The sequence below is a fragment of the Callorhinchus milii genome, unplaced genomic scaffold (genome assembly GCF_018977255.1).
Source record: "Callorhinchus milii isolate IMCB2004 unplaced genomic scaffold, IMCB_Cmil_1.0 Scaffold1, whole genome shotgun sequence".
In the NCBI taxonomy this organism is placed as follows: domain Eukaryota; kingdom Metazoa; phylum Chordata; class Chondrichthyes; order Chimaeriformes; family Callorhinchidae; genus Callorhinchus; species Callorhinchus milii.
In genome coordinates, this window is record NW_024704742.1 from 119,191,707 (window position 1) to 119,212,822 (window position 21,116).

The 21,116-nt window shown below is 38.3% G+C and overlaps 1 protein-coding gene across 1 annotated transcript in view; it reads right to left on the reverse strand.

The window, feature by feature from the left end:
* Window positions 1-5,208: 5,208 nt before the first annotated feature.
* LOC103177781 (phosphoinositide-3-kinase, regulatory subunit 1 (alpha)) overlaps window positions 5,209-21,116 on the reverse strand; it is a 77,839-nt gene continuing 61,931 nt past the window's right edge. Inside the window, 9 exon segments of the mRNA XM_007892102.2 lie at window positions 5,209-6,152; window positions 6,973-7,143; window positions 7,227-7,301; window positions 8,405-8,581; window positions 8,929-9,071; window positions 9,308-9,433; window positions 9,901-10,081; window positions 10,197-10,295; window positions 10,904-11,006. Coding sequence (XP_007890293.2) covers window positions 5,963-6,152; window positions 6,973-7,143; window positions 7,227-7,301; window positions 8,405-8,581; window positions 8,929-9,071; window positions 9,308-9,433; window positions 9,901-10,081; window positions 10,197-10,295; window positions 10,904-11,006 — 1,265 coding nt within the window. The 3' untranslated portion in view covers window positions 5,209-5,962.

Genomic DNA, 21,116 nt, shown 5'->3' on the forward strand with positions numbered 1-21,116 from the left:
GTGATAATAATGAAAATGATACAATGGGCATTAGCAACTCTGGACTAGAGAGTTCAAATAATCAGTTGGGGTTTCTCACTTCAGAACGTTGTAATTTCAAGTTCCACGTCAGGATTTTTAGTTCAAAGTCTTCTACTCTGAATGTCAATGGTGGCTGGGGGAGCACCACATTGTCGGATGTGCCATCCTTTGGATGAGATGCTACACAGGAGTCCCACATTTAACTGTTCAGCTGAATCCCATTGAAGATCCCGTTGCACTAATTGAAAAGAGGAAAATTTCTCTGGTGTCCTCACCAACAATTCTCCAGAGAAAAAAAAGGCTGTTCACTTGATAACTGTCTACCCACCCACCCCAACATTGGCAAGCAAGTTTTGAACCTTTCTGCCAGGAACGCTATTCTGGAGTTTGACTTACTCCATTTCTAATACAGTGTATTCTGTGAAGCGCTTTGAGATGTCTCGACGTGAAAAGTGCTATATCAAAATGCAATGATTATTATTATTATATCTCAAACTGGTAAAGGGATCCAGTTGAATTTTAAATTGAGAAATTCTATAATATCTGAATTATCTTAATGTGCTGGACATTAAAATGCTCAAATCCCTGGAATACACCTAATCAACATCCTGTAGGAAGAACTAGAGAATGATGTTTCTGTGTTAAGAATATAGGAAATCTGAATTGTTAAAAGTATTATATTCAAACCAGTCAGTGAATATGGGGTAGAGTTTCTAAAAGGGCCCGAAGATTAACATCGTTCCAAACAGTTTTGTCAGTTAACTATTGAGTTTCACAAGATTGTTGTTACCTGATTAATGGTTTTGAACCATTGTTTACTAATAATTATGTGTAGAAATAATATTTTTCTGCAAATATAGCACTGATACCAAGTGCTTAAACCAGCAAATTAGCACTGCATGTAGAGTCTCTTTATTTCCACTGACAGTTCCATTTCTTGCACTTGAAAACTGGGGGATCAAGGCCTCAGCACTCAGAACATTACATGAACTGGAGGTTTGCAGATGTACTCACCATAAATACAGCCACTCGCATCTGTCTGGGACAACTTTTTTCATATTCAGTTTAATAAAATGTTGAAATTGGTATCAGTTAGAACCTGTCCAAACACTTATCTTAAAAGGAGATTGTGATTTCATTTTTTGTTTTAGTTCCCAGACTGTTTTTAGTTTTAATAGTTTCAAGTGTGTGGATTTAGCAAATTGTTGCACCGACTGACCTCATTAGAGTACACATCTTCTGTAAAATAACCTTGTCCTTAATTATGAACGTCTGCAGGAATTATGGTGTATGATTGCATGAAAATGAAACCCAAAATGTCCTGAACTTAACTGCACTACTTCATATCTCAGCCTATTCCTAAATTCCACACACTATTTTTTTTCCAAACAAAAACTTTATTCCTTATGATAGCCAAATACATGAATTATAGCAACTTGAAACAATACAACTTTATCAAACCTAAAGCTTAAGCATAGAGTTTTATGAGGTTGCACTTGACAGTGATGGTGTTGCCTTCAGACAAGCCAGTCCCACTATCCTCCCGATATTTTAAAATAAACCAAAGTAAGCGATAGGCTTTTTAAACAAAGCAATTTTGGCTACTTTACAAACATCATTCAACAAGTGGAGTTCTTGAAATTTCTAAAGATTGAAAAAAATAGCAGCATTTTGGGCAGCAACTGCAGTCTCACGGTGACAAATCACACAATATGAATGACTATCGGTCATTTACATAGCAGGGTGAATTTGTTTAGTTGCATCCAGCATATTGTGGAAAGTAACCTGTCAAATAAAAATGTAAAACTGTAAAAGGACAACTGAATTTTGTCGCATATGAGAAGAACGGGACAAGGAGTAGGAGGAAAGAGGTCTTTAAAACGCCCAACTTCAGCATAATTTCTGCAACTACAATTTATTACTTCAAGAAATGATATGGCTCATTATTAATTACAAATTAACATCCTTTCAGATCAGTCTTGCTAAGTTCTGCATCTCCATATGAAAATGGATCTTTTAGAGATGCAACATTGAACAAAAATGGCACACAATGCATTTTTTTTAAAAAAAGCACACAAAGCACCACAGCAGTAGTACCATTAAAACAAAGAAGCATGACACATTTTAAAGGAGCAAAGCTTCTTCAAGATACAGCTATAGCAATGCAAAATACAGAAGAAACACCATAGACAGACAGAAACAAACGAGTTTCAATACAGAGGGAAAATCTGTGCGCATAACCGGTTTGAACACTAAAACACTGAATAGTTTTTAATTACATCTGTAAAGCCCACTACACATGGTACCTTTGGAAGAGCTTAAATAATGATGCATGCTCGTGGAACCATAATTACTCTGTTGCAGTTTTCTGCATCTAGATTGTTTCACACTACCAACTGCATAAAACATTCTGAAAGTTACAAATATACGGCAAAAAGAGCAACAGGGTTAGTGGTACACACAACAGGAAAATGATACTAAAGCTTCTAAACCCAACTCTAGCTGAAACTTAGTGGAAAGCTCAATACTGTGAATTCAATAACTCCATCCTTATACCGTTGCTAAATTAAGTGACCAGTACCATTTCCCATACCATGCTGATGAAGCCTAAAATTCTTTACTTTTTGGACCATCAAGAAGTTTGTGTATTGTACTTATTTATAAGTGAAAACAACAACTTGCACATATATAGCGCCTTCCACAGAGGGTAGAGTCTGAGCGCTTAACAGTGACGGAGCCTGACTCTGAGGCAGGGGTGGAGGGGAGGTGACTGTAAGCACGGCCGAAAAGGAAGGTTTTCAGTCGGGACTTGAAAAATGGGAGGGTGTTCCACAGTTTTGTGGCTTAGTGGCTGAAAGCGCGACCTCCAATGGTGGAGCGGAGGGTGCAACGGATAAGCAGGAGGCCGATGCCAGTTGAGCGGAGGCGATGGGGGGGGGGGGGAGTGAAGGGGTCAGAGTTAGGGAGGTGCCAGGGAGTGAAGGGATTTGAACACGTGAGGATCTTGAAGTCGATCCATTTGGTGATGGGGAGCCAGTGAAGTCTGGCCAGAACTGGTGAGATGTGGGCATGGAGTTTGGTCCGGGTTAGTATGCCGGCAGCAGAGAATGAGCTGGAATTTTTGAATGGTGGAGCTGGGGAGACCGGCGAGGAGTGCATTTTGAGTAATCCAGGCGAGAGATGTCAAATGCATGCACGAGGGTTTCGGCTGCATTTGAGGTAAGGTATGGTTGGAGGCAGGCAATGTGGTGGAGGTCCAGGAAAGATCCGCAGGAGTGAAAACATTGACGGGAGCCAAAGAGTATGGCTAACGTCTTGTCCACATTCAGCTGCAGGAAGTTTACACTCATCCAGGCCCTGATGTCTACCAGACAAGCTAATAGAACATCGGTGGACCTGGAGTCAATGCTGGAGGAGGCTAAGTAGATTTGTGTGTCATTCGCATACATGTGGACGTTTTCCCGTGTCTGTGGATGACATCCACAAGAAGGAGCATATGGATGAGGAAAAGAATGGAGGATGGATCCAAGGATGGAGCCCTGGGGTACCCTGCAGGTGACTGGGCGGGGCCAGGGGGAGAAACCATTTACCAAGATGAAGTGCAGGCGGTTGGTTAAGTAGGACTCGAACCATGCAAGTGCGATCCCACTAAGGTGGATGAGGGAGGAGAGGCGGTGGAGGAGGATGGCGCGGTCGACTGTGTTGAATGCGGCAGAGAGATCCAGGAGGACGAGAGGGCAGAGGACGAGGAGGAAAAATCCACATTAATGGTGAACAAATCCTCACGATTCTTAAGTTTACTAACAGGACCTTCTTTTTGAAAGTAAGCTATCACTATACTGTACTTTGCAGTTCTGGAGAACCAATAAAGCAATATTACATTTTCACTTGATTGTCCTTTAGCAGGATTCAGACTTGGTCTCTGATGAAGACAACTGAAGTTGCATAGTTTATGAATACTGGTTAGGAAATATACCAATATTGTGAAGATTTCTCAAAAATGATATTTCAAAGTTTACCATGATTATTTACCCCTGTAAATGTTAGCTAGATTTTTTTTACCTTAAAAAAAGTATCAATTAGTTAATTGCCATTCACTATCTCCTACCTTTCTAAATTTTCTACGGAAGTTTCTGCTTTTCATGCAGGCTCCTTTAGTAGAACAATAAGGTTTGGAAGACCCAACTCTATGACTACAGTGAATGCAGCCGTTGTAGCCTCCAGAAGTAGACTTGTAGGTGACAAACCAATTATTTTACAATTTTTACTTCCTCAAAGACGAAGTAAACAACAATATTCGTCTTGCTCCCCAGCCGAATACTTACAAAACTCACTTATAGGTATTGCTGGGTGTACTTGAGCACTGCCAGACCTCAGACGTGAACCTATACCCATCTTTTTTGAGAGGCTGGCATTCCCTTGTGTTAGGAGGTGGCCTCAAGCAGTTCAAACTTAATAAGATAACAAATATAGATATTTTGGCTTTAGTTCAGGAGTTGCAAAATGTGCACGATTTTGGTGTTTATATCACAAAATACCATTTTTTGTTGTTAGTGTGAAACAATGAAGTATATTAAAACAGTGCAATGAGCTCAGTATGTTAAAGAACTATGACTCTGATATCAAGACATGACATTTTCCACTAACACGCGCCAGGCCATTAGGTACTCTTGTTCAACTAAAACCAATCCAGGCCTGAAGTTACACACAGAAAAAAATTACTCCTGAAAAGGTTAAGGCCTGGCATGACTTTTTGATTTTTTTTGTTGTTGACATTTTAGTGTCTTACACATACAAAGCATGGTTGCCTGCTAGTAGAAGGTGGCAATATGGAAATGTTTGAGACATTTAAAAAAGCACCATCAAAGATAGTAATGGGAAGCATGTTGGATGCTTTTTTTTAAAAAAGTTACTTGGCTGACATAACTAAGTGAGCTAATCCAACTGTTAACAAAATTATACAGAATTAACTGTTTCTCATTAACTTTAGAAGCTGCGATCACAGGCACCTTTTGTGTTTTGAAAATACCCAAACTGAACAGCGTTACAATAATATGACAAAACTTATAGGCAACAACAAAAGCTTATATTGTGAGTACTTTTTGAAAATATGCAATATGTAGCCTTGCATAGCCATGTCTGAAAAACATTCTGCATTAAAATAGGAACAAAAAATGCAAAATATGATGTGGTTAGATTGATACCATTTTACTTGATCTAACTCTCCCAGACCGACGTAGCCTATACACATTATGTACAATGATTTTATATACTGTGTGCCACTTTTTTTTTTGAAGTCATCTTCTTCAGGTCTTTAACAGTTTATAAAGCAGGCGTAAAAGGCCTGAATATACAAATCTGGCACTTGGTTTTGAGCGTTCTGTTCCTCCTCCTCTTCCCCCCTCTCCAGAAATATTCCCTTTAGGTTTCTCATCTTGAAACCAGTATAGATTTCCAAAGTGCTTGTTACACATCACAACGTCCTTATTTGTTTTTTTAAACAAGTCATTTATATTTGAACCATTGTCCAGTCTGGATAAAATGGATACACCACCACTGGATAATTCATTTCTTATTTTTTCCTCCAATGTTCTTGCTTCAAATTCTTTTAACATCTCCCTGGATTTGCAGTGTCCGAAGTTCCAGCTGGTAAATTTTCTTGAAGAATGTAAACAAGCACCAATAAAAAAGGCCTCAACATCCCCAAAAGGAGATCATTTTGCAGTCCTCCATTCATTTGTGCTTCCTTAAAAGCACTTTAGGAATTTACATTCACAGCTCCACATGGTTCTCTCCCAGTTAAATCTGTAGAAAGCTCGATTCAGCAATGCACATGAAACTGGTTTGTCACTTCAACAGCAGTCAAGCTGAATCAGAGCAAAGGAGTAGGAGCTGATTTGAAGACCATAGTCCAGCAATCAAAAGCCAGAGTGTTCAGTGTTCATCTTCTCTGATTAGCGTATACTGGATGGGCTAGTGTGACATTGAGGGAGTCATTGTGCTGTACAAGTGACGTATGCTGATAATGCAGCACAAGTTCTCTGAGTGAGTTGTACAAGTTATATGGCTCTGCAAACCCATATCCTGTGGGGGTTTTATTTATAACACAGTGCTTCACATCACCATCGACCCTATAAAAAGACAAAAACTATATTGTTAGAACCAAACCATTAAAAATTGTTAGTAAATTACCTAGAGTTTAACTTTAATTACATCTGATATCATCACTATGCTTTTCAACATGAGCAGCACAGAAGACCATCAGAGGTTCATAGTTTCAAGATGAGAAAAACATTTACAAAGAGTGAAATTATATTACTAATACCACAATGGTAGTGTTATCTGCAAAGGCCAGGCACTTATTTTCGAAAAAAAGCAGAAATGAATAAGGCATATAATAGAAAGCTAATGACAAGAAATTAAGGTTGTTAAATAAAGAAATGGGCTTGGCTAGAGTTTGGCTCAACTGTGACAACCCCCACACAGTTATAGTGCCCAAAAGGTAAAGTAATGCAGATGCTGCAAATCTGGTACAAACACAAATGTCGCTGGGAACATGCAGCATGCCAGGCAGCATCTATGGAGAGGAAAATGAGTTAATGTTTCAGGTCAATGATCTTTTGGTCCTGATTGAGTTCAGACAAAAGATCATCGACCTGAAAAGTTAACTCATTTTCCTGTCTCCATAGATGCTGCCTGATCTGCTGGTGTTCCCAGCGACTTCTGTGTTTATACCTGTTATATTGCGTTAGCTCTCATTGTTTGGGCTCACAGTTGGGTAAATCACCAGTTGTATAGCATTTGTGGAAACATATCCTAAGCATGAATCGCCACTTTCAGGAGAAGAGGCAATAAAGAATTAGACAGCAAGAGCATTCACAGAAATGGTTATGAGGAATTGGAGTAACTGACATTTTGCATAACTAGTATAAAGAAGAAAAATGTACATACACCACTGAACAAGCATAACAGCCCTGCTTGCTGCTCTCTCGAACCAGGAATGTTCCGTCCCGCTTTCCTCTTAGCAGGTTCTCTGCCTGACTCCTGTTAATATTCCCTACATTCCATGTTCGTTCATCCTGATGGGGTAGGTCTTCATCATCATCCACCATGGAGTATTGGCTAAAGGAAATTAACACGTCTTATTGTAAAAACAACAAATTCTAGTATAATTTCTTCTATTTTTGAAAAAAAATTAAACTTACTCTTCAACATTCTCATTCTTGATACCCAACCACTCGTTGATCTTTTTCTGTCGAACACCTTTCTGTGTCAACCACCTTGAAAAATATAAAAGTATGAAAATTAATTGTAGCAAATCTTTTTTTTAAAAAAAGATATAAACCTCTTTTTCACCTCTATGCTTTTCCTCTTTGGCTAAGCTTGTCCAAGGGGACAAACTTCCCATTTGCCAAGTACATTCCAACTAGTTCCGCGTTGGCCAAAAGGGGCTGGTTTAACATGGGAGAGAGGTGGGGGAGAAATTAAACCTCCTGCTTTTTACTTCCTCACCCCTAACCATATAATGCATTCAATTCTGCAATCTAGCTGGAAGTAATTTGTACATAACTAGAATTTTAGTTAGAATTGCAAGATGCCCAAATTTCTCATGTTTGCAGCCTGAAGACCACACATACATAGACAGGAAAAAGTATCAAATCTGCTCCTAGGAAAATTCTCCCCACTCCATCTATACTTTTCATAGTACTGGCCACTCAATCTCCTCTTAGAGGAGGCAAAAAACAGAATATAATAATCCTTGTGTTTGATATAGCACCTTATCATGTCGTTGAGACAGCTAAAAGTGCTTCACAGTGTAGTGACTGTGTATTTTGTGGGCAAAACGAACAGCAACAAAAATGGCCTACTCGGGGAAATAATGGGATACCTGGAAAAATCCTCTCCAACACTTGAAAGCAAGTTCTACAGGAGTGCTGAGCTACTGCCAACATAAGAGCATTGCTCAATATCCCCTTATACCTCATTCCCTGCTATCGATGTCACATGAAAGTTTAGGCTCTCAATTTGCAGTTGCTGATCCCTCTCTTCGTTAACAAAATCTGCCTAGGATGCTTTGAACAAGTGGATGCTATTTGCACAAACAGTATCACACGTGAGCCTGTTCCAGATGTCTACCACACTTCCTCATGTCCAGCCTAAAGTGACGTTTTAAAACCAATCTCTTACAATGCAAGGCCAAGCAGAATTTTGGAACATTTAGTTTCAGTTTACAAGTGTGAAGTCAACTGTAACAAAAATTAAGTTTCCAACCTTCTACAAGACCTTACACTGTAAGACAATGTTCTTTAAAACCACTTTAAATTATTTTTGGGGGATGGAGTATTCCAGCTACAGATTCAAAAGTGTTAAATACTCTACTTACATAAGGTACTGGTCTCTTGTCTTTCTTAATTGAATAAGATCGGGTTTGATGCTGTTCATCCTCTTATCAATTTCCCGATAATCTGCTGCTTGTTTCTTCAAATCTTCTTCTAATCTGCGTTTGCTGTCAACAATTTCACTAATGCGAGATTTCAGCTTCTCATAATTTACCATAATTCTGGAAGGAAGAATTAAAATATTAGTAAGACTATTAAAAAAACACTAGATAACAACATCAATTTGCATTTATATTACGCCCCTCACACAGGGGAACGTCCTAAATAAAAATAAAGGTGTCGATAGCTTTTTGTGATTGGAAAATAATCCTTCCACGACACTTTCTAAAATAAAAATAAAACAAATGCTAGATATTAAAATTTAAAAATTACAGAAACGTGTGAAACATCTAAATAAAAAAAATCAACATTACAACTTTGTCATCAAAATAATGCCCCCTTTCCTAGAACCCGAGGTGTCTACCATTGTTAAATTCATTGAGTGAATGAAAAAAGCTGAATGGCAAACCTCTGGATTTCCTTTTCATTTCCTTCTCGCCTGAATTTTTCAATATACTCCTTGCTGTACCTTTCCTGTGTTTGACACTGTTCTTCAAATATTTTGATTGTTTCATTAAATGCTTCAATAGCTGTCCTTTTCATTTGGATTTCCTAATTTAAAAAGCAAACAACATTTTTAGTACAACCAACAATGCATTAAACACAAAACACTACCTTGTTTTACCACTAGTAATTGTTATTGAATACAGTATTCCCAATACAATGAAATTAGGCCAATCAAACAATCTTTTCAATTCTAGATGAAAGGTACCCTTATGTCTGCAGAATTCTCAATGCAGCACTGACAGAAATGTCTTCTAACTGTATGCCAATGCTGCAATATTCACCTGAGACGTTCTTGTATATTCTTCATAAAGTCGATCATATTCTCGACTTTTTTCCTGGTATTGAGTGTGATATTCGTGCAGTTTCTTCCCTACTGCCTCAATACTGTCTTCTTTTACCACCTGATCCTGTCAAAAATAGAAGACAATATGAAGCAAAACTCTTGTGCAACAAATACAGCTGAATATTGATTAATTTAGATCATAACCTCAAATTAATTAAACTTTCTCCTATTTCTATTAATTTAATGTTACTACTTATTTTAATAAATGTTCTCCTTTAAAACTGTGCCAAGAGCAACAATTTAATTTTATTCAGGCCCTTCACACAGAGATAACATTTTGGATGGAGCCGATTTACAGAGCCGGTGTTGGACGCTGAGCAAGGGAGGAGGTGAACAGTTAACTAAATTCTATGCAGTACTCAGTCTTGGAGCATGAAACTATTTGCAATTAGATTTGCCGAGTTGCCTAATGGAACACAAGCATATTACCTTTCACCTGCTGAAGGAACTGCTTACTAATTCAAATGTAGTGTTGATTCATATTTACAATGCTAGCATATTCTACCTAAATTATCTAGTCTTCATCCATACCTGTTGGAACTTGGAGACTGGGTACAACAGTTTAACATCTAGTTTTGGATTGTACTGTGCCAACGATTCATGCCGATAGTGATTTATGAGCTCCACCACTGAACTGAAGGTTAATGGGTCTGAGAAGCCATATTTGCCATCTCGATGAAAGATTTTGATCAATTTATTGTTGCCACCTTTCCTGCAAAAGTGTCATATATAAAGCAGTATGAGTAGACAAAATTATTTAAGGTTACATTTAATTATAAATATCTTTTCAAAGAATAAACACCTCATGACAAATGTTAGAGGGTTACCTTAGAGTAAGGGTGTAGTCTCCATGCATTTTTGTAGAGGCATCACGTACAAGGAAAGTACCATCAGTGGTGTCTCGCAGCTTTTCATTAACTTCCTCTCTGTGGTGAAGAAATTAAAATTCAATTAGCCTACTGTTCTGATCAGGTCTCTAATATGTATAAAAGTACACTGCCAAACACAGGTAAGAAATTCTAACTAAAGTAATCTAGCAGCGATTATGAAACCCTCCATTGGAAACATCATTGAAATAAAAACATTTGCTAATTTAGGTGTTGGCTAATTTGGGTATCAGATCTTCTCCTCTCCCTCAAGAATAAGTTCAACATATAGTTTATTTGCCAATGGAATTTCTGTATGTGTAGTACCTGTAAACCACACAGCTAATGATTTTGCCAGGTGTATATCAGTCTTGTTCTGCTTTAACATGCTTCCAATAACCATGAAAGAAACCCATTCATCAAGGTAAACCTTGACTTGGTAAACATTTCCCTTTAGGGCAAGTTTAGGACAGAAGGCATTTCTTTATACAGATTAACAGGAAGAATATGTTAGCAAGAAGGATGGTTGATGAAACAGCTCAATACAGTAATAAGAAGACAATAGGGCGAGTATTCTGAAAGAACAAGATCAAATGGACAAAAAGGGTCTTTGCCACCTGAGCCTCCCTTGCAAGCTTGACTTCTAAATCGAGATGAAACTGACTTACCTTGAAATATCTCCCCAGTACCATTCAGCATCCTGTAGAGACATGTTGCTGTTTATTCCGTTATTTATTACAGGTGTTGGTTTTGGCGGTTTTGGTGGCAAGGCTGCATATAAAAAAAAAGGCGAATTCACAATGCTGAACCTTTCAGTGCATTCCACCCAACCACTCCCCCACACACACTAATACAGTATACAGTATTAAGCCTTCTTTATAATGTTTTCTATGGGAGGCATGTGTTGTCGTGATGCATGATTTTACAAAGGGGGTTTTGTATAGTTTCATCATCAATTGAGAAGTCAGAAACAATATAAATTACTTTTATTCTGCAGTTATACTGCGCAGATACAAATCGCATTGCACCTGAAACCATTTCCTCCCAGCGGTGTTAGGAGTGCGGCTCTAGCACAATTTGTGTTGTCTAAAGGCCTTTGTACTGTGCATTCGCCTTTTGCTGCCAAACATTTCAGCACTGACACAACATTAACATATAATCAGCTAGAATGTGTTACAATTGGTAAGCAAACCAAAACAAGTTCTCAGAAAGTAATGCAGTTGAATTAGGCCATGGACTTTGATCAATCAGGTTCATTTTACACCACATCACTGAGAAACATTTTGTGGCTATAGTACATACCACATGTTGTTCGATTCTCAACTACTTTAGCTGGAGGAGAGCTAGTTTAGATTGGTTGAGTTAAACTATTCTAAAATTCAAGCAATTTGTTACTGGACTTATCCTCTTTCAGTCAAGTCTTGCATTTTCAGAAAAAGGTTCTCATATAAGATGAAGAAAATAAACCATCTAGAATCAGGTTCATCATAACCTCTGGCCTTGCTTTAATTTTTGATCGGCCTGGAGAACGTTTCTGCTTTCTAGAAACTGACACACTCCAAAGAGGAAATACAGAGACTGTATCCCCAGAGGTAAATGCATTCATCACCACATACGTATACATTTAGTATGTGCATAATGCTGTCAACAATCACTTCACTAAACACCTGCACATATCTATCCCAAAGTGGTCGTTTCTAGATACCGCAGGATGGAGTTGGGTTCCAAGGGCTAGTCTGAATGCACATCTGCGCGCCAGAGTACAACACCGCAATATTTTGGACTAACTCAGTAGAATAGGAATTTTAAAGTCCTGCCAATACACCAAACCGCTCAAGTACAATCAAAATGTAAAGATTCCGATCTCGCCACCAACGTCTCTTTCCTTTCGTTTATTAAAAAAAAAGTCGAGAACATTTGAGAAAATTAAAGACGCCTCTATTTAAATATCTTTGTCCTAAGGGAAACAAAAATCATTTCAAGACTAGTGGCCAGAAGAGTGTCACCTTTTGAGTTTTGGTCTTTTGAACCACAGCAAGGGACGATTCAAATTTTTGAGAATTCTACAGTGAAATCTCTTCAAACACGGGAATCAAGCATTACAATTCTTCAATGAAATACAAGCACAGTAAATCAACTCAGAGAAAACAGGACATTCAAACAATCTGCTCAGCATCCATTTGAATATTTCTCCAAGAGTTCAAAAGCTTTGGAGGCCATTTCCCCGATCATGTTTATATTTACAAAGATAATTCTGAAATATTATTTTCAAATATTTGATAAAATTCATGCAAGTGGTAGTTGTGATCAAATGTGAACATTTTATAAATATGACAATTTTATGGTTAAATTACTATTCTAAAATCATGTCTTAAAAAGCTTTTTAAATGGAGCATACAAAAACAGATTCTATAGCCAATAAAAACAATACTGCATTTTTTTTTAGCTTCAGTGGCCATTAAACTGTCTAAGAGGTTAGTCATTAACACAGAGACAGTACTAAGCTAGACCTGCTCTTTATGTTTTATTAGCTGAATCTTAAATATGGTCACTGGAAAGTAACTACAGTTGTATGGAGTACCAGTTAATTGCTTTGTATACTGCTTGGTATTCATTTAAATTGCATAATGATGTGTGTTGAACAGATTGTCAAAACATACGCTTTTGAAGAAAAATAAACTTGCGAGCTTTCAGAAGCGAGCTTTCACTGCATCACCTATTTCAGTTCTTATAGAAACCACTTTGGACAAAAGTCTGATATGCATCACAAGATAATGTCCTGAAGTCTCCATCGGAAGGCTAACTCCATAACAGTATTTATTTGTACCATTGGGATTGTTAAAAATCAAAATGAATAGGATTTTTAACGTACATTAAAGTTCCTTATTAAAGGCCTTGTAACATGCATCATATAAAACATCTAACTTTATAGTAAAAATATCAAATATTAAAAGAATCTTACCACAGTACAAGTGAATGGTGAATCTTAAACTGAGGCAACATTTCATCAATTTGGCTAGAAAAATATATTATTGCAATAGTGTTTTGTTTTTACTTGAAAAAAATCTAGCTAGGTAAACCCTTCTGTTCTGTCCGTCTTTCTGAACACACGTAAATGCAAAGTTAAGATATCTTTCTAATAGCGGCAATGAAATCCTGCACCTTGCTCACTAGTTCTTTTCTCATGCTTTCTCCAACACAAGCACAATTTATCGTACAGACATGGTTTCAGTTAAAACCAGTGTGATACTATTCCAGTTGATTCATATAATACGAAGCGTTGGTAACTTTGTAGCCTAGATTTCAGTAGAATGATGCACTTCCCTTACATACAGCTTGTGCTGCCACCTTGCTAGCTTTCTGCAGTCCTTGCAGCAAGGTGGTAAATGAAGAAAATAATTTACAGAAATATTCATTTTAATACTCAAGTTATAGATTACGTTTTTAATTTTGTTGCAGACTTTAAGAAGTCAACATTTCCGATAAGTATGAACAAAGCTTGTGGTATTTGTTTCTTCATTGAGATTACCAGCAACAACTTGAAAAAAGCCCCTGTAGCTCTGTAGCAGTTTCTTTTAATTCTTAATATCTCTAGGGTAGAGGAGAAAAATAAACTATATATTCCTGATAATCAATGTGTTCAGCCCGATTCTCAAAAGGCAAATATAATACATTTGACAACTTTCTGACCAGCTACAATTAACAAACACCCACAGCTGTCTGAACACACACACACACACACACACACACCATACACAGAGCAAAACCAGGGTTTGGATTTTATTGCAGCATTACCTGGTGGATCCATTTCTATGTAAAACATCAAATCTGTAGCACAGTAAGTTTCTGTTTTAGAATAGTCTAGTTCTACTTCTTCCATATTCCAAACTGTCTTGCACATTAAAACCAGGTATCACTGCTCGGGGTCAGTCAAAAGAAGAAATGCAGTCTTTCTATAATGGTGTCTTGGAATTCATTTTAAAACCTATGAAGGGCTGCACTGTAACCTCTTACATCATACTCCACAGCCAATCCAATCAGGATAATGTCACCAGACCACTCCTGTTTCATTTCCTATATTCAGTGGCGTTTCAGTACCACTTTATTTTTATGTATCAATTCCAAACTTCAGTAGATTGACCATAAAATAAAATCACACACAAAAGCACAAATGCACAGCAGATTCAAACACCGCAAACATGAAAGCTCAAGAATTTCCTATTTCATGTCTAATGCTTACAGCTTGGTACGTCCCACTTTGGCAAGCTGACAAAATCTGAACTGCAGCACGTAGGCTATCAATGCATCTGGCATTACAGGCAGCTAGCTCATTCCAAGAAGTGTTAACATTTAGAAGGATTTGCACTGTATTTTAAGTCTATTTAAATCCTAGATAGCAAGCCTAATATCATTAGCAAAAGTAGAACACATTTTAAAAGTGCATCAAGACCACTGTACCAGTGCACTGAAATTTATGATTTCTAAATGTAGATCACTAATATTTCTTGCCGTTTCTTGTATGAAAATGAAACCAAATACATAATTGTCATAATTTACAAAAATTAAATCAAAGATAGGTGGACTTTTTAAAATGACTTTTGATAAATTTCCACAGATTAATTTTAACTTTGCCAAATTTCTAGTCACCACGCTTACAAAAAAAGGAAAAATCAGAACACAAAATTACAAATACATATGGAGGAAACTGAAATCTATGGGGGGGAGAGAAGAGAGAAAGCACTATTTTTTTTAACTAAACGAAAAAATAACTGATACACTTGTTGCTTTCTGAAGAAGCAGCAAATAAACAAGAGGATTCGCATCCATTATACCAATGCATATGACATTTTAAATAGTTAACTGCTAATTTTTTTATTTAATAAAAGCACTGGTAAAATTCAATCAAACGTTCTGGTTTCTGCACAGCATTCTGTTAATCACCACATAGAAAAATTCTTATAGGCTTCTTATTTTGATTTTAAAGTAAATAAACTTTACAGTGTTTGACTACAAATAAAAATCTGGAGTTCTGCAACTAGGGCAGGAAATATTTAATCCCTTCAGGGCTTTACCAAAACAGTCAAACCATGGATGCCTATACTTGTACAATTAGGTTAATGCTCAACTCAAACCAGTCTAGCTTGCTGCGACACCATATGCTAAGCCAGCATAGACAGGACAACTGACGGACAGGTGATTTTCCACTGCCTATGTGTGACGCGCTCGGGTGCCAGCTATTAAAGGGAGGAAGAAAATTAACACTTTATCTTGCATTGCTAAATGAAATAATTTACAGTTATAAAAGTCATACTTGGAATCAAACTTACTTTTTATATTATGCATCTTCAATGTGGCTTTCCTGTTTCGATAGAGCTTTGCTCAACTATTCTAATGCCGTTTTCCTCATCACTTCGTCTACAATAGCATATATAGCTCAGGACAACTGGAAACGAAACAATTGTAAACCGAAGTCTTTTGTCTTTTCCAAGTAATTTCAGAGTACATTTAATGCTGGAGAGGGTAACTTCAGTTTAAACAGACCAGTCGCTGCATCTGAATGCAGGGTTCTTATGATAAGCCAGTCCAAAAACTCATGTGATTAATAAATGAACTCTTTGCAATGAGTGTGCAGATGCCTTTGCAGAGCAAAAAGTTAATGATTAAAAAATGAACTTAAGTTCAGTACTTACAGCACAGTCAGTGGTCTGGAATTAACTAATGATAAAGATCTTTTTTTAAACATTAACCCAGGCAGGCTAAAATATTTGCTGAGTTAGAGATTTCTGCTGGTGGGGAGGGAAGTGAGAGCTGTGCATAAAGAGACCTGGGAAAGCTGTCATGAGAGTACTTTTGATGCAAAACATATTGAGGGACAGGCTTGGTTTACAGGCACCAACGTTCCTAAAATAGTCACTACAACTGAACATTAAAATCACTGAAAGCAAACTACTTCATCTCAAGCAGCCACATGCAGGAAGCAGCTAAGCTGGTTCAACGGAAATAGAAATCAAAGCCTTCCTTATGAGCTGCTTTCCTTTGCTAGTAGTCCAGCTCAGAATCTGACTCCCATCTATCCCCTCAGGTCAGACTACAGGTGCAGAACAAAGACAACTCTGCATTACTTTAAAGGGCTCATATTTCAGTCCCCAAAGTGCATTTCAATAATAAAAATGCCCACGTGGTGAGTTACCCAGAGGTAAAGTTCAACGAGATTGTAAAGCACTTTCCATTCAATAAATAAAACAGATAAACATTTTAAACCTGCAAAACCAATGTGCACTTTTATGTTCTATAAAATTAAAAGCAAGACTAAATTGGACCTGATACCATAAGTGGTTCAGCATTTGATTCTCAACCAAAAAATCATGTGTCTAAGGGCCCTCTGATACTCAAACTCTTTAGTTAGTTCTCTGCCAAGACACTAGATGGAGACAGATTTATGTTCATATTTACCAAGCTCACCAACAATAGTAATAGGATAATGAAAAAGGTGTTGAGAATTAGTTTTAAATCATTTTTAAAAATTAGAATCCACTGGTTTGCTTCAAAATCATTGATACTGTACTGACAGTGATTACTTGTGAAGCACGCAGATATGCTGATGTCACAAGCCATTCATTAAAAGGACATACCTTATCGAGTGAAAAGCACCATAAAAGTGTATGATTCTCTTAATTACTGCACCTCCCACCAGTTTGGGATTGCACCCGACACTAGGTGCTGCGTCAGCCTGGCTCAGTTGATAGTGCTCTCACCTCTGACTCTGAACATTGTGGGTTCAGATCTCCATGTAGCAATTTGAGCTCGCATTTTAGGCTGGGGAAGTGCTGTATTAGTCAGGGTGCTGTCCTTTGGATAAGATGTCAAATCAACATCTCGTTCTGCCTGATGGGTGGACATTATAGATGCCATAACACTATTCGAAAAGGGAAGGCGGTTTCTCCCAATGGCCTGGCCAACAATTCCCAGATAAATTGGGTCATTCATCTCATGACTGTTTGAGGGCCAAATTGGCTACCACGGTCACTTACCAATACACAGTCACTAAACTTTATAGAAAACTCTGTGAAGCACTTTAACGCTTCAATGTGATAAGGCATTATACCAAAACTGCAACAATTAACATATTTCTCTATTAAAACCCTCAATGACTGCAAATATACTGTAGAAAGTACTGAACTGAAAGAGTATGATCCTTCTCTCGGTTTCACACACCACCACAGCTGAGTAGCTTTCCCAAGGCTGAGGACTGCAGCAGTATTTCCATACAGGTCAAAAATAAACTTCCTCCTTTTTCTCCCCTTATCTTCCTTTCCTGAAGGTGGTGATTCAGACTGTGGTGGGGTGACTCATTCCATGATGTGGTTCTACGACTCCCGCCAGCCCTTAGATACCCTAAACAAGTGGCTATCCTTCATTTGCCTAGACATACACCTGATGCTGGGGGGAGAGAAACAACAACGAAAAAAAGGCATCACAACAAGCTTGATGCTGTTTTCATCCAAAGTCCACACATGCATACTTTCCTTTAGTGGTTACTGGGTTGAAATCATAGTGGGCAATTTGTCTGATTTTTAAAAGTATTACTATAAATGAGCCTACTGCTACAGGGTCGTGGACCTGAAACGTTGACTCACTTTCTTTTCTCCATAGATGCTGCCTGACCTGCTGAGTTTTCCCAGCTCGCTGTTTTTGCTACTGCTACATATATGTTTGGCCATCGTATTTTACAATCAGCTGAACAAAACCACATTGACATTAGTGACTTATAGCAAAAGACACTTTATAGAGGTGTAATAATGTGAAAATTAATTAAAAACATGTGTGTGTGTGTGGGGAGGGGGAGAGGGAGGTAGGGTAGAGAGGAAGGAAGTGGAAAAAAGGGGTGAGGCAAAGAATCATCTACAAGGTAAAAAGGTTAATCTTGAAACCCAACATAAACTATTCGCAAACAGTTGATGTTTCCAGCAATTCACTTTACAGTATATACTGTGAAGCTCTTTTGAGACGTCTCGCAGATAGGATAAGGCACTATATCGAATACAAGAATTATTATTTTTTCCACTTAATATTGGGAGCCCTCTTCAGGATAAATACAAAACTGCAGTGTTTTGGGCCCAAAAATTAGACACTGCTCTACAATGGTTCCACAAAATAAAACAATCCTCTACAATGGGTCCACAAAAGAAATGGCAACAAAGGAAATGGTCCAGTTTCTGGGGTTTTAGGTCACAGCTGACATGACTCCACCAGTTTACTGTGGCCCGGCTGGGAAGCACACAGTAAACTGGCAGATCAGCTACGTCTGCTCTTGTGAACACTAATAGCACTGGTAGCTGACCTAGCAAGTTGGAAAGCTACTGTACTTCTGGTAACTGCAGGTCCACAGGAGCAAACTCACACTCTAATGAGGCATCTTATAACAGATACTCATTTTCCAGTTTAGGCAGGTGGTTTAGCTTAAATGCAAAGTGTCCTGATGTTATGTTTTCCAAAACCACATTTGCCAACAAATAAAGTCAATACACTTTACAGTAAATCCTGTGAAGCACTTTGAGATGTCCTCTTGATGTGAAAGGCACTATATCAAATGCGAGGATTATTATTTTATTATTAAGTTATCTATAAAGCTGTATCTACAAAAGTGATTCAGTTTACACATTCCAAAGTACCATCTTCCCACTTCATTACTTACTGATTTTTCCAAATGCTAGGCATTTTAGAATGGGGATGGGGGGAGAGAAGAAAGCGAAAGAAATATTGATCAGGTGATAACAACAATAAAAACAACAAAATTACATTTGTATAGCGCCTTTCACATCGAGAGGACGGCCCAAGGCACTGGACAGACAGAGTTACGGATCCGAGCTGAGGGTCGGGGTGGGGGAGGGCAGGGGGGAGAAGCAGGGAGATCGAAAGCACGGTCGAAGGGAGGGTCTTGAGGTGGTCTTGAAGTTGGCAAGGGAGGGAGCAAGACGGAGGGAGGGAGCAAGACGGAGGGACTGTGGGATGGAGTTCCAGAGGGCGGGGGCAGAGTGGCAGAAAGCCCACCTGTCAATAGTGGGGCAAGCAAGGCGGGGTAAGTGAAGCAGGCTGGAGCCCGCTGAGTGGAGGGAGCAAACAGCATGGCAGGTGGTTAGGAGGTCGGAGAGGTAGGGGGTAGCAAGACCATGGAGGGCTTTGAAGGTAAGGACCAGGATCTTGAACTCTATCCTCTGTGTGATGGGAAGCCAGTGGAGTTAGGCAAGGAAGGGGATGATAGGGTTGTGGCTGTGAGAGAGGACAGAGGCTGCAGAGTTCTGGATGATCTACAGTCTGTGGAGGGAGGAATTGGGGAGGCCGACAAGCACGGAGTTTGCATGGTCAAGCCTCAATATAATGTATGAGAGTTACGGCAGCCTGTGGTGTGAGACAGTTAAGTTAACTGATAAGAGACCCAGGGTCATCACACTGTCTTTACAGGTTCGTAGAGGATGTTTGTAGGAGATGTTTATAGCGGATTCCACGGAAAAATTGCAACCGCATTTTTCTATTGGCCCAGACTATGAGCAACAATTAGACAAGCTACAGCTCTTCAGACTTGAAAGAAGACAATTCAAAGAAAAAGTAAACTTAAGTTTAAGTAACTTAAATAATATCAGTACTTCAAGATGCACAATTTCATTTTACAGTAATCAGTATTTACCCATCATCTTGGGAGAAATCAATGGTCGCTGAGTCGGTAACTTGAGAGTATTAATTTAAGATTAACAGTAGGAGCAGTGATTGAGGCAGAAACCAGATTAGCTTTCAAGACTAGATATATTTAATAGGAGTAATTTGCAGAGGAATGGGGAAAAGGGAAGCAAATGGAAGTGAATGGATTTCTCTTTCAAAAGGCCAGCACATACATGATGGGCTGAATGGTCCTCATCTGTGCTGGAAAGTTCCACACATACAGCATTTAAATAAGGTTCTGTATTTCAGTTTAACTAGGCGATTCTTATAAAATTATTGCTACTTAAAATACATTTGTTCTTCGCCGAGGGTGACTTGTATGGCGAGAGTATCAAAATGGGCCATGGGATACAGATTATGTTTCACAAGTGAAGGCCGGATAACCCTTTGTGACAAGTCATCTTGCAAGTAGAAGTTATACTGAGAAGTAAAAAATGTACATTTCACAGACACCCTTGAAATATCCTCTACTTCAGCTAAAGTGTGATTTTCAGTGATATTTTATGTTTTATAAAATGTCTCTCAATCACTAATAATTGTAGTTGAAGAGGCAGGCACCCTGCTCTCAGGTGCAATTCTAAGTCAGTCACTGGAGACATGCAAAGGTGTGAGGCACCCAATACTCTCTGACACATTCCTACAGCAACATAACAGTCAATGTCTGAGAATTAATCGCCAAAGGGATCAAATCCTAGTTCTTTACTGCTATGACAGTGTGGTGCAAACCCAACACACCGCTTTGCCTTTGAAATCTAAAGTTTGATTCTTAATTTAGTCCATTATCAAAGGCTATAAGGTCATGTGAACTATGTTTCATGAATATTCACAGGTCAGTAGCCACCATATTCACAACATATTGACAGGGCAGACATAAAATATATAAATTTATATTACATGTCAGGATCCAACATGCATTCAATTCCTTATAACTACTGAGGGTGTTTAGAGATAGTGGTCAGAGTTATTTGGGGTTAGCAGAAGCCGTTGTTTGATTACATGAACATCATAAAACAACTATTGCAGGGACATGACTAAATAAATTAGTTGATTAGTCAGTTAATTCTGTGAATTCTGCTTTGCATTATGATATTAAAGTTTACGAAAAGTCAAAAGTCAAAGCACCAAATATGTCCACATACTATATTTCGTAATGACGAAGCATAA